Source organism: Paramisgurnus dabryanus, chromosome 1 (assembly GCF_030506205.2).
Source record: "Paramisgurnus dabryanus chromosome 1, PD_genome_1.1, whole genome shotgun sequence".
Taxonomy (NCBI): Eukaryota; Metazoa; Chordata; class Actinopteri; order Cypriniformes; family Cobitidae; genus Paramisgurnus; species Paramisgurnus dabryanus.
Genome location: NC_133337.1, coordinates 12,741,156 through 12,755,701, shown reverse-complemented (window position 1 = coordinate 12,755,701; position 14,546 = coordinate 12,741,156). Strand labels below are relative to the sequence as shown.

Sequence of the window (14,546 nt, the reverse complement as noted above, 5' to 3'; positions counted from 1 at the left end):
CACAGTGTTAAGATCAGGTTATGGTTAAAGCCTGTGCTGCATTGGTGTTGTGTGTCAGTGGTAGAGAGCAATGAATTGAGTTTCAGAGGAGATAATTGCACATTGCATTTAGCCTGGAGTCACGGCTGCTATGACTAATGAGCTTACAGATAGAAGGAGCTCAGATCTGGGCTCCATCTGGACACAGTCACACGACACAGTGAGATCTGCTTACCCATTTGAAAACATTTAACTATATTTAATATATTTTTAAATATGTTTAGAACAGAATAAGCAATTTATTTGTGTAGTAGGATATTTTAATTTAGTGTAGTTTCTGTATATCATTATAAAAGACATTATAAACATGTAGGATGTTCCTACAGGTGGTATAACCAAAAAATCCAAGGGTGCAACTGCTATGAATTTTTTTTTTAATAAGCTACTCATTTTAGTTTTAATAAATGCAGCTAAGGTTGTCTATAATTGTTATTATATATTTCTTTTTAAATAATGGTTCTTAAATGTATAGTTCTCAAATGTTAGTTTTATGTTAAAGTTGTTTTACATATGCAAACGATTTTCAGGGTTATATTTTTAAATGCACTATCAAATAAACAAACGATCAGCTTGACACAGGGAGGGAGCGCAGACAATAATTAGCTGTACCACCTGACAACCCAATGTTTCGATTGGAGAAAAATATTGGATAAAATAAAATAAAATGTACTGAAATGTTGTTCAATAAACAAAATATTTTAAACGCATTGTTCCTTACTCCAAAATATGCACGACATCTATTTTTAAAAAACTTTCTCTCCCTCTGTCTGTCTTGCAGAATCCTAATGGTCTGTACACTGGCTTCATCAAGGTGCAATTGGACCTGCGGAGACCCATCACAGTGAAACGGGGTGGGGCTGGATGTGCCAAAGATCAGGAGGCGTTTCACCTTCCACGAGGCTCTATAAACACTTTGCACATCAGCAGCACGAACACGGTGCGACAGGTTATCGAAGCCCTGCTCAACAAATTCACCCTGGCCGACAACCCCGCCAAATTTGCCTTGTTCAAGCGCTTCAGCCGGGAAGACCAAGGTGAGACGCTGATTGTTTATGTGGAAAATACATCAGTGTTCACAAGTGGACAGTATTTAGTGTGGTAATCATGCAAACTCCCAAAAGTATACAGTAGGGCTGCAACTAACGATTATTTTGATAATCGATTAATCTGTCGATTATTTGTTCGATTAATCGATGAATCGGATAAAAAACAAGAAAAGCATTCATTTCCAACCCCTTATTCAAAACAGAACTAAAATCTTTAGAAAGTGCACAAACTTGTTGCTCCTTGAACACACCTGAGCTGTTACAATAATAATAAAATAAAATAAAAATGGACTAACACAAAAAAATACACATGTATGCTTTACATCTGCCAAATATATAGACTTTTTATGATGCATTTCCCATCAAGAAGCCTCTCTTGGTGGGATCAAAAAGATAGTATACGAGTACACTCAGAAATAAAAGTACAAAAGTTGTCACTGGACAGTACCCTTTCAAAAAGGTACACCTTTGTACCCAAAAAGTGCATATTAGTACTTCAAAAGTACATATTGGCAGTTCAAAGATACATATTTGTACCTAAATGGCACATATTAGGACCTTTTATAAAGGGTACTGCCCCAGTGACAGCTTTGTACCTTATATTTGACTTTATGTGTTTTCTCTGATCGGATAGCTATCTCATTTGGTAAAACTGTTCCATTACATTTGGCCACATAAATGCGTCTTGTGAAAACGGAAAATGCGTCTTCTACTCCCGTGCAAAATGCAAATACACCATTCATTACTTCGCCTTAAAAAATGTAAGACGATGTTAATGCAACAAAAGGCGGCACTTACTGTATGATGTACTGTATGTTGGGCCGGGCACGCGCGTCTCCTTGCTCTGCATGAGCTGGAGCGCGCAGTACAGAACAGCAGGAGAGTGACGGCGCGATGATTTAACATACAGGTCTATGACGGGGAAAAGCGTTCATACAACTCTCTCTCAACGTTTTATTTCTTTGTTTAATATCATTAGAGTTTGTCATTGGAGTTTTTTTTTCGTTCTAGAAACTTTTTTTACGCCCTGTCGTCGCTCCATAAAGCATAAGCGTGTCGTCTTTGTTTGATTATCTCTTTGCCGGCTATAACTTCCAGGTGACGCGCTTACGTTTGGGAGGAGTAAAACACTGACATGTGGTTTTCCTCTACCTTTGCTGTTTTTTTATATTTTCCCCGCCGCCCGTAATTTCTCCGCCCTGTCTATGAGGCGCCGAACTCTGCAAGCAACAGTGCGCGAGAGAGACCGGCGCTCCGTCCCAAACCGCATACTTCCATACTATATAGTAGGCGAAAAGCACTACTTCTCATACTCTTTGCCTACTATATAGTAAGGAATTAGGCGGTTTGGAACGCAGTGCAAGTGTGTTCACTCCGCTTCGCGCTTAACTGAAGTTTTTCCTTTTTTTTTATTTTTATTAAACGTCTCTGCGTCACGCGACACAACGAATCGATAATGAAATTCGTTGCCAACACTTTTAGTAATCGATTTTTATCGATTTAATCGATTCGTTGTTGCAGCCCTAGTATACAGTAGACGGTTTTGGCAGGATCTCATGCATTCCTGGAATAGGTCAAACTCCTGGAATCTCTCCTTTTCTCTTTCTCTCTGTGTGTGCATGTGTGCATGTGCGTGTGTGTGTGAGTGTAACAGGACAGGCCTGTTACTCATGTGCCAAAAATACACCATGCTAGTGTAGTAAACACACACATACATGACAGCTGTTGTCTCTGTGCTAACTTGTTGAGTGCTTTTGGCAGATACTCAGTCAGTGTCTTACACCACATCTTATTGCCATACAGGGATATTTGACATTAAAAATAGGTCTGTTGACTAGTAAGTTTAAATAGTTTATCCATAGTTTGTTTTAATGTTTAAATTATGTAATGAAATTTCTGCTCGCATCTAAAAGCATCATTCCAGATGTTCTTAATTTGATGTGAAGATGTAAACGTTACCTAAAAATCACTTTAGGAGGACATGATCCAAAACCAGCTGTTTTTAAATGGTTTCCACCAGTCCTAACTTAGTAAATAGTGGATTTATAAAAGTTACAGTTTTGTATGTTCCACTTCTATTTTAAGTTCATATTGGCCTGTCAGTCACAGGCCTGGAGATCAGACACTCGTCTGAGCCCTGCTTCTCTGCAGGATGCCAGATGGACACATGGGTTTGTCATCTCATGTACCTGCTTTTGTTATTCATGGGTAACATTTCAGAGTGTCTGTGTGAACCAATACATACTGTTGCCATTGGATGAAGCTATGCTGAGGAGGCCGGCTTAAATGACAGCGCTTTTTCAGTACTGTCTGGGACAAGAGGGATAATTTTCAGAGAGATCTTAAGCACATGCTAAAGGGATTTGTTTTTTTGGTTTCACAAGTTAAGGCTTAATGCAAGTGCAGGGACCCCTTGAACTTTACTAATTAAATAGCATGTCTAGACAGTTTGAGCGCATTCATTAAGCTACAATAAAAACCACCACAGAGCTCATTATAGAAACATACAGACCATACTGAGAGTGATATCATAAACAGACCTCTATGTGCAGATTTACCCAGCTGAAGGCAGTAGGAGTGCCCCCGGTTAAACGGGAAGTGAGATGAAATAGGAATGAAGAAGTGCATGTCTGCAGTGGCTTCCCCACTTTGGGAGTGACTGAGAAAAAATCTCCCATGATGCTTGGGTGATGAAAAGGAATCTGATGTTTATAGTGAATTTGTTTGTTCCAGAAAACCACCTTCCTTTATGTCGTCTTTTTAAAGCCTGAATTGACCGTACTGACCGAATATTTGATCAGTTGTTGTTTAACTGTGCTCTTGCTAAATGAAAAGCAGTAATAACAGTATGTGTCTGTCTGTATGTATGTGTTTGCAGTGTACACCTGTAAGCTCTCAGAGAAAGAGCATCCTCTCTTTCTGCGCTTGGTGGCGGGGCCAAGTACAGACGTCCTCAGCTTTGTTCTGAAGGAGCAGCAAACCGGTGAAGCCATGGTAAGCTACGGCTGTCCATCTTACTGTCATGGTAAATTAATAAAGTAATTGTGGTGGTAAACATCAGTAAACCGAAAACAACTTCTTCTTTCCATCTTCAGTGGGAGGCCTTTTCCATTCCTGAGCTGCAAAACTTCCTCCGTTTCCTGGATAAAGAGGAACAGGACCAGATCTGTTCGATAACCAATCGCTACAACAGTTACAAGGAGAAACTAGAGGAGGCCATGAGAGCGGCGGGCGGCCCGGGTTAACACAAACATCACAGGGAGAGATTTAAACTCCTCCACTGCTTTCTCTGGTGATGTGTCATGAACATTATTAGGTGTCACAGTGCCAAATGGACACCCTTTCTCACAAACTTAAACAGGAGAACACTGGACTCCGTCACTGGATGCTACACACCTCCCAGAATGCACCTCAGGTGCAATAATTACCCTTTCTTAGGTTTTTTCTGTTCTTTAAACCCTTTCATTTGTGAATGAAACGTGAAGATCTGATCGTGTTTTTTTTTTTATTTAACTTAATTGTTGAATGCCATGGTTTGTAAATATTTTTGTTTCTTATCTTAATTTATATGGGTGAAGTTTTATTTTAGTTTTTTATTTTGCTGAAAGTCTTATTTTGTTTCAAATATGCCTTTTGACCATATGTTAATGGAACAGGTGATTATGGAACTTTTTATTAAATGTTAAATACCAAATGACTCACAATGTGCCCTACCAAAGATAGTGTTGGCGTTTGATGTGCTGTTGACAAAACTATGAGAAATGTAGTGCAAGGATGACGGCCTTAACTTAAGACGATGTTGCAATGGGAAGATATTGAATGTTAGAAGGTAATGTATGTTGTACGTGATGGAAAAATACTGATGTAGGGGCAGGAATGGGGATGTACAAGACAAAGACAAAAGTGTGGCAGTGTAAAGTAGAGTCAGAAACCGAGTTTGCTTAAACATTAGGTGATGTGTTGGAATTGGAACTGAACAGATTTTAGGAAGTTGATGAGTGAGTGCTGTTGATAAAATGTTGGAAAATATGCAGAGGGAACCGGCATGCGGTCATATTGGAGCAAATGGAATTAACTTGCTGACCTCTGCTGTTCTGAAGGACTGAATGATGTTGGTTAAGCTTCAGTGGTCTATTTAAGTGAATGATTGGTTGTAGTCATGGGGTCATGATGTCAAGCGACCTATAGGGTTCAAACAGAGATCAACAAAGTGTTTGTCATTTAGTAAAGATTTAGAAAGGGGGTTCACATGTTCACAACCCTGGAAAATGCAGGAAGATTTTAAATTTTGAAATGTGCAGATCAATAGTCTTGTAAATGTCTGAATATAGAAGTACTGAGGATGAAAGCGTCTATTCATTGTGATATGATCTTCTTCCTTTCCATATTCATGCATGAAAACGTATCCTGACCTCCCCTTCTGTGCCAGGAAAAATGAAAAGTTCTCTGTTCTGCCAAAAGAGGTTTTTATTTTTTATTTAATGTATTTCTGCATGACATGGATTGCCACCTTTTAATCACTTTAAAACAAATGGCCAATGCTACTTCGTCACAGCACACAAGGTCAACATTTATGACTATTTTAAGTGATACTTGTGTATCAGTAGTTGATTTAATATGTATATTCATTTATAGATATTTTTTTGCTAGTGCTGCATGATGGTTTTCTGATGGGCACTGCAACATTTTGTAGTCTTGCTATTCCAATTGACACGTGCATAGCAAGGTAGTGGCACCTTGTGGTCAACTGCTGTAATTACATCTCTGCAGTCCTATGGCTCAATTGTGTTATTAATCTAGAAGCCACAGACTGCCTCTTTATAAATTTTATTGAATATTGGTTTTATAACCTTTAACCAAAGATATATTTCAATTGCATAGTTTGAGTTTAAAGAAAATTGCCTGGCGCAATCAGTCAAACCTCAGAAACTGAGGTTTATTTAGAGTATATATATGCTTAGGGCAACTTTAATTAAACACTGGGGTGAATATAAAAAATATATAGTGTAACTGTTATGTGAAATATCATGACAGTTTCAAAATATGCAATCAAAATGGAATAAGACCAGCAATCTTAAATGCTTTTTGGGCACTTTATGTTTTAAGTCAGGGAATCGTTTTGTTTTAATTTTGTCTTCATTAGGTCCCTATGGTGTTCCACAGTTTAATTAAGAACTATGGAGGAATCTAATGGACACTCGGTCATGTTTAATGGAATCTTTTTTAATTTTTTTTAATTAAGCTGTTTTAATACTTGATTTTTTTTCAGTTCAACAAGCTTCTGTTTGTAGAGTAAGACTGTGAAACTGTGATAACTTGTATTCTTGTGTTGTGAAGGGGTGTGGATGTGACCGTACTGCTTAAACACTTTTGCATGTGTTACATTAATCCATGCATATTCTCTGTGGCTATTTTAGGACGTCATTGGCCAGTGCTGTTGACACGTCTTTCAGACAGCATATTTTAGAGATTGCTCACGAAACCCATGGTCAGCATTTGCCAAAAGGATCGCGTTTTGATCCATAGCTGTAGGTTTTGTGCAAATATTTTATTTTTTTTAATAGCTTTACCGATGTGGATCGTTTAAATCCAGATGTCGTGTTTGTGACAATGACGGATGTTTATGGAGGTTTTCCGTTGGTCACACAGTTTGTATTGTTACCAATTGTTGCCTTTCTTGTAAAATCTGATTTTATGAAATAAAGATAATAATGTTTCTCAGAACACTGCAATCCTGCTGTTTATGTATGAGATGTAGGTTCAGTTTCAGCTTAAAGTTCACCCATTTACTCACTCTTATGTCTGTTACAAACCTGCATACATTTCTTTGTTCTGATAAACACCAAACATTTCACAAAAATCAGGTTTGTAACAACATGAGAGTGAATAAATGATGACAGAGTTTTAAATTTTTGGGTGAACCATCCCTTTAAGCATCTTGAGCATAACATTTCTTAATGTTTATCAACACTGAACTATTGTAACAAGCTATAAAACACAAGAAAAACATAAATCCTAATAGGAATTAGTGCCTAATGTAGCTTGTAAATCACTAGCCTGCTTTTCTTCAGGTGAATACTGTAAATATCTGCTGTCCTGGTGTATTCAGTGACTCTACATCCCCCAAACATCCCTGTGTGATAGCGTCATCATGTGTTAACCCTCATAAGACCCGATTTTCCTGTATACGTTAGAGTTCCTTGGGGGTAAAAATAACTCCAGAGATTAAAAGAGTGATTACAAAAATATATACATTTTTAAAGATACAAATAATATATATATTTTTTCATTTACTTCCCATCTATACATTAATGCTGTGTTTTGGGAGATATGAAGTACTTTTATACCTGTTACCACTCAATTCCTCAACTACATTATAGCTTGTCTGAAAAACTATACATTTTTTATGAAAAATTCACATAAATTATGATCTAAATTTGATTTAAATTGTTTTTAGATATTGATCTAGATGTTATGTGTTGAATTCAGCCATTTGGTGTTTAGAAAAAACATAAAAGAATTACAGGTTAGGAAATAGACCAGCAGATGCCCATAGAGACCCATTCATTTCACTGAATGTGGCCAACTGCTCAACATCACTATTTTATTGATTTTCTGAATTTATGTTTATATAAACATTAGAAAGGACTTTAAAAATAAATATTATTTCAAATAATAGAATTTTTTGTAGTTTTTGATGCATTTTGAAATCTGTTTCTGTGTGTGTGTAAGTTTTACTGTGTCTTTGTGTGTGAGTCTGTGTTTGTGCGTGTGTGTGTGTATGTGTGTGCGCACACCTGTGTGAGTATTTTACATCTTTGTTTTGCATCTGTGGCTGATTTTTTGCCAAATTCTATAAGAAATGCTCTCTGTGGCAGTCATACCTTTGTGTGTTTGTCTGTTTTTGTGTGATTGAGCATGTATTTTCTATGTAACATTTGTGCTCTAGTACCAGGCCTACCTTTCTGTGTTGAAATTTTAAGATTTATTCTGGATGCATTGATTTTTTTTGACAAAAAAGAAAAAAATGATTTTTTTTTGCATTTCCCATTCATTTCAACTGGGGTCATTTTTACCCCCAAAGGGACTAATTAAGTGAATTTTTTTACGTCTCTTTAGAATGACCAAATCTAGCCCAGTTTTTTTAATCTGGAAAAGTCACAAAATCTTATTCCACTGTGATGAAGGGAACCATGTTTTTAAACTAAAGAAAAGTGGCTTGGGGTAGAATTGACCCCAAGGGTCTTATTAGGGTTATAATTTTGGGTTATAAGTTTTGGTGGCCATAACAACTGTTAGATTCAGTGGCTGACTGGTTTTTATAATCCTACTTTTTAATTGTGAAACCGGGTATGTGAAGTTATTTTTGCCATGTCAACAAGCCACATATAATTAAAAAAAAAAACTAATACACTGTTTGCACAAAAAGACATACCATTTGTTTTTATTAGACAGCATTTCAGTTAGATTACATGTAATCCTCAGTCATGTTTACCTTCCACTTGTCTCGTTTATTATTTTTTTGCTGGCAATTTACCCAGAAAAAAACCCTGCAACAACACCAACAAACGATAATCTCAGAATGGTTTTATCAGTCAAAGAAATAAGACAAAAATGTCCACACTTACTGTAACAACAATACAAATAAAATAAGTGTTAAATGTTTTTAAACATCTGATGTGTTTGTCGCTGACCATAAAGTGCATTACTGAATGTAATATTGGAAATATAATACAAGTTTAAATAAATATAAGTTTTGAACAGTAGGTCTGTGCCTGTTGAACATTAGAAACGCCAGTGCAGCTTTTCAGTGATTTGGATTGTTGAAAGTGCAAAACTTTCCCTCACTGTGAGGTTTTATTTGCTGGACATCTTTGTGATAATCTTACATAAAATAAAAACAAATCAACTAGTAGTTGTAGTTTTAAGTAATGCTGTAAAATGTTGATATATATATATATATATATCTGGTAATTGACCATTCAGCAAAAATCAACCTAAACATTAATACTGTGCATTTAAATGAAAACTAAACAACGCTTACTGTTTGAAACGTTCTTAAACTGTGTCATTGTTAATTTGAAAGCAGCAAAAATGAACGAACAGAAGGAATATGTTGTTAATACTCTCACATATACAGTATGTTTCGACTGTCATTTTTTGTGGATCACATGTAACAGTTGTCAGAAGGTTGCATAGGACCCTTGGCACACCTTGATGACATCATCAGAGGAGGACAGATGGGACGTGTCAGAAAATCAAGGCAACAACAGGACATGTTTCTCAGTCTTCTCATCTCATTTTTCCTCTTCTAGCCTCCTTATGTTCTACTTCAGCGTCTGTCGCAGTTTGTTTCTGTGAGGGTTAAGGCTACCGAACATTAATCGAGGATCAAACTTAAACCTGATGAAACAGAGATGGACAAAACACATGTTAGAGTCTAAAACATTTCCTACCAAAGTAAAAATATCACATAAAAAGGTGATGTTGTGCTAACTGTGAATCGTAAACGCCAGGCGTTCTGCAGGTCTGTGCAGAGCACGACTGCAACATCATTAACCGATGGTTCATCTTCTCCAAGACCTCCTGATCGATGCTCTTAGCAATGTTACTCAGCTGAAAAGGGTCTGCCGTCAGGTTGTACACCTCTACAAACACCTGCAATGTAGAAAGACAGTAAAACAATGCTGATGATTTTTTTTTTAAACAAAAAAAAGTATTATACTTTTTGTGTTTTACCTCATTGTCGTCAAATTCACAGTACTGCAAGTTAGCAGCCTGTGACACTGTGCGCACACAGGCATACGTGTTGTTGTACGAGTCTTCACATACACAGTCAGGGAAACACTGCTGCAGATTAAAATTAAAGTGTTAGGGTGATGATAGTTTATATATAACGCACAGTGGTGTGTGCAGACCCTCACCGACACCCCGGGGCCAAGTGAAGGGCAGGTTGGATCTGAGATGTTGCTACCTTCTCCCTCATATTCCACAAGAACATCAGATCTCCAAGTGCTGCTGTTTCCTGTACCAGTCTGACATCCAAAGACATGTCAAACAATCCTCGGTTATTTATTTATTTCTAGTGAATGGTCAGCAACTTAACTTTTGGAAAAATAAATCTGTCATCAATCATGTATTCACCCCCTTAAGTTGTTCTACACCAGAACATAATGGAAGATATTTTAATGTTTGTAACAGATCAGGGTCACCATAGAAGGAAAAAATTATACTACGGATTATGGAAGTGAATGTTGCCCCTGATCTGTTTGGTATCAAATATTCTTCAAAATATCCAGCAATACAGGTCTGAGTAAGTGATGACAGAATTATCATTTTTGGGTTTTAAATTTAATAGTTTTGGGGCGGTTTCTCAGACAGGGTTTAGATTAATCCAGGACTAAGCTAGGACTATATCTAGTTTTTACAAACCTACTTAATAAAAAAACTACTGTGTTGTCTCAAAATGCACATCAATGGCACTGATCTATGTTAAAGACTAGATGTTTTTAACTCTTTCCCCGCCATTGACGAGAAAACATTTGCATTAAATGTGACATAGAATGATTGAATGGGGTATTAATCCTTGTTCTGTGACGTGACATGTAGACCAGTGGTTCTCAAACTTTTTCAGCGTGCGGCCCCCCTTGTGTACCTTTGTGCCCCCCCCCAAAGAAAATTTATGACAGTTTTGTTCTAAAACATAACATTTTAATAAGACAAAACATATTAAAGTATACAAAGTAGTGCTGTTGGTTAGTAGCCTTATTTTTTTTTAGTTTAATTACACAGAATTTATGAAAAATTAATGTATTTTATAAAATGTCATAAAACTGGGGCCCCCCTGGCACCATCTTGCGGCCCCCTTGGGGGCCCCCAGTTCGAGAACCACTGATGTAGACAACAACATTTTGGTTGGGTCTGTAATGCCTTAGAACGTTCATAAAAACCTCTCTTAGAAAGCTATAATAGGCTGGTTAGTGCTATATAAGATGGCGCACTAACCCAATTTATTAAAAACTGAAGCAAAAAGATTATTTACTAATCTTAAACTCTGTGCATGTTTTGATAATCGTTTTGAATCTGATCTATAAAAAAAAAATCTTTACAAAAATGCAATTATTTCAGCTTTTTGCTAAAAAAATATTTTTAAGAAAAATACCCATAGTAAAGAGTTTATAAGCAAAGAAAAAATGTAGATAAGATGAAACTTTTTTCACATTTTGTTTGTTTGTTTGTTTGTTTGAAAGCAGATATTTTTGTAGGTTAATACTTTTAGAAGAGAATTTTCTTGAAAGGCATTTTGTGAAAATCACAAAAAAATGCTGGGGGGCAACTTTTCAAAAATTGGCTGGCGGGGAATGAGTTAAATTAAGTTAGCTCAAACATACACTTTAGCCTGGGACTAGCATAAATCCTGTCCAAGAAACTGCCCCTTTAAGTGCTAACAGGATTCTTACCATTATAGGAAAAAAAGACATGCCGTCCATCTGAGTTTCATTGACGTTATATCCCGCTATGTCCAGAATTGTAGGACCCAAATCCACATTGGCTACAAGTAACTGTTAAAGCAGATCAATTAAACATTATTATGAAAGGTCAATAGACCATTACTTATTCACTTATAAAAGCTGGTAATACCGAGCATGTCTGGTTGGGTTTGATGTTAGGCCCTCGCACCAGAAGAGGAACTCTGATGTCAAACTCGTAGAGTTGCCTCTTATCCATGGGAAGTGAAAACTGGCCTGAGAGGGAGACACAGGCACATGCAAAAGTAAAGAGACAGTCCCTCCAAAATTCCCCCCCAAAAATTAAAAACTCCACATACCTGTGTGGTATCCGTTGTCAGAAGTGAAAATGATATAAGTGTTGCTGAGCTCTCCCCTGATATCCAGCTTCCTCACCACCTTCTCCACCAGGTCATCAACAGAGAGCAAAGTCCGCCACCTAGTGGAAAAAAAATAATTCATAAGAGCCCATTACTGCATGTAGCTTGACTTAAAAAGATCCATTCATATACCTTTTTCTGTAGGCATTATCCGAGAATTCAATGGAAGAGTTTGTCATGGGAGTCTTTGCTTGTCTGATGAGCCAATGCTTGTCCTGAACAGCACAGTAGAGCATTAACATGCAAAAAACATCCAAGCAGAATATCCAAGAAAAGACAGATCTATACCTTGCCATGAATGTTAAAGTTAGGGTCTCGTGGAGCTTTAACATTGGAAAAACTGCTTTCATACTGAGGAGCAGCCATCCAGGGTGAGTGTGGAGCTGGGGTGGAAACCATCATGAAGAAAGGCCTGCGGTTGGATTTGTTTTCCAGGAAGTCTATAGAAATATTGGCCTGGAAGACAGTGCAAGTAAATCAGACACATCAGAAAGACTTAACTTTTGTATATCTTGTAAACAGCTGAGATCAGGTCATACCAGAACATCTGTAAGGTAATCCTCACTGTAGTTTTGTCCATGTCGCTGCGGCCTGCCGTTTACAGACAGCGTGTAGTTGTAGTATTTTGAGTTTCTCTCCTGTGAAGCACATTATGATTACTATACAAGATGATGCTGTAGCTCTTGCCACATAACAGAGATGACCTTTAATTGATAACAAAACAAATCTGATCAAATTTTTAATTGGTCTGTCAAAACCTTTATCCAGCCAAGTTTGTGCTTCAATTCCTGCGAACAACATGTACTGTATACTTTGATACAAAGTTGAGTTTTCATAACCTTCCAGCTAAGATTAAAGTTTTGTTGCACAGATGGGAAAGGTTAAGGGGCTTGTCAATGTGTTTCTGCTAAACATTTCTCTCTCTACTAAATTATTCACGTCTCCCGCTCACAAGCCTCAGTGCTGAGAAATACTGAGCCTCTCTGCCAGCAGAGTTTGAAATGATTTACAGTTAAAATGCCATGCAGCAGTAGGCATTAAAAAGGAAGCAAATGAAAACAAAACAACCATGATTCAGGTTTAGAGCACTGAAAACATCTTGTGTACGTGACAGCCTTAAAACTCCACTAAGAATATGATTTGATCTTTTTCTTACCAGTGCAAACCACTGATCCCAGCCTGGTGGCACATGCTCCACTCCTCCAGCTTTTTTGTTGCCATACTGAAGCAGAAAATGAAAGTTGATGTTTACTTTTTTATAAAGATTTGCAACTTAATAAAAGGACAAATTAAGGACACATGCACAAATTACAACTACTTTATCCACATTAAAGGCGGGGTGCATGATTTTTTGAGTCAGGCCGAGTACCAAACCACACTTTTAGCCAATCAGCAGTGAGTGGCATGTCTACTAACCAACATCGTTGCCTGGGTTGCATATGTGTGGGGCGAGTCTATCCAGATTCTATTTGGGTAGGGGCGTGTTTGTTAAGGTGATTTCAAATATCAACACTGGCTTTCAGAGATCACGCACCCCGCCTTTAAGCTGATGACAAAGAAATAACTTTGTCATTACAAAAGCATTTCGAGCTTAACTTATTTCGGTGTGGCAGATGTTAGAGTGTGTCTTTACCTCATTGAGATATTTCCCAGCAAAGAACGTCTGATAGGTCCCATGCTTCTGCAAAAAGGCTGGGAATGTGATGGGCTCTTGGGTTTTCTGCCATGCCACGCTGCTGCAGTTACCCTCCAGTGTGTTGTTCACAACATGATGGTTGTGAGGATACTTGCCCGTCAGGATGCTCGCCCTGCTGGGGCAGCAAAGTGGACTGGCAACAAACTGGGATGAGAAAAGTCATTAATATAACAAGGAGCATTAGGAGTGCCGTGCAACATTTACAGAAATGAAAATCTAGCTGTCTATGCTAAATTCATTGTTAGTTAGTTAGATTATACACTACTGATATTCAAAAGATTTGTTTTCATATAAACTAATTCGTTTTGAATATAACCAGCACAATTTCTACTTACAGTGTTTGTAAACGTTATCCCAGCATCACCTATCAGCTTTTTCGTCTTAGACAAAGGGATCTATAATAAAATACATGGTTGCAGGACATGAACTCTTTTAACCCCTTGATACAGCTTCACCAGCATCATACAAACAAAAGAATTCCAGATCAGACAATTTTCCTGGGTATGTACTCACCATTCCACCGATAGAGACATCTAAATCATCAGTGAGGATTAAAACAATATTTGGTCTGGGATACGATATTGCCGCGACCAGATTGCTACAATGCAAAGTGACGCAGATGAGAATAAAACGTAACATCGTGGACGAAAAAGAGTTCATCTTTGATTCAGAGTTAAAAACAAATAAAGCCATAACCTAGACAGAACTCTCTTTGCGATAAAAGCATAAGAGGTTGTTTAAGGAAAGGCTCCTTTAGAGGAGCAACTAGCATTCCCTGTTTGCAAAATAACGAAGCATAGTATGGCGCTGTTGTGGCTCATGAATAATAACTGCAGTTCTTTGGTAACCTTTTGTAGCGTCCAGTCACGTAGACTGA

The 14,546-nt window shown here is 37.5% G+C and overlaps 2 protein-coding genes across 3 annotated transcripts in view; one reads left to right on the top strand and one right to left on the bottom strand.

The window, feature by feature from the left end:
* rassf3 (Ras association domain family member 3) overlaps nucleotides 1-6,809 on the top strand; it is a 40,756-nt gene extending 33,947 nt beyond the window's left edge. For both annotated transcript variants that reach the window (XM_065265876.2, XM_065265877.2), the window contains 3 exons: nucleotides 818-1,073; nucleotides 3,964-4,079; nucleotides 4,181-6,809. In XM_065265876.2, coding sequence (XP_065121948.1) covers nucleotides 818-1,073; nucleotides 3,964-4,079; nucleotides 4,181-4,330 — 522 coding nt within the window. In that variant the 3' untranslated portion in view covers nucleotides 4,331-6,809. The remainder of the gene's footprint in view (nucleotides 1-817; nucleotides 1,074-3,963; nucleotides 4,080-4,180) is intronic.
* A 1,692-nt stretch (nucleotides 6,810-8,501) lies between these two features.
* Nucleotides 8,502-14,522, bottom strand: gnsa (glucosamine (N-acetyl)-6-sulfatase a). Its single transcript, XM_065265726.2, has 14 exons — nucleotides 14,183-14,522; nucleotides 14,005-14,064; nucleotides 13,607-13,813; nucleotides 13,130-13,195; nucleotides 12,513-12,611; nucleotides 12,262-12,429; nucleotides 12,106-12,188; nucleotides 11,914-12,032; nucleotides 11,727-11,830; nucleotides 11,546-11,647; nucleotides 10,010-10,120; nucleotides 9,825-9,935; nucleotides 9,583-9,743; nucleotides 8,502-9,488 (listed from the first exon to the last, which is right to left on the bottom strand). Exons 1-14 carry the CDS (start codon nucleotides 14,360-14,362, stop codon nucleotides 9,413-9,415), a joined length of 1,647 nt encoding a protein of 548 aa, XP_065121798.1. The 5' UTR covers nucleotides 14,363-14,522; the 3' UTR covers nucleotides 8,502-9,412.
* Nucleotides 14,523-14,546: the final 24 nt, after the last annotated feature.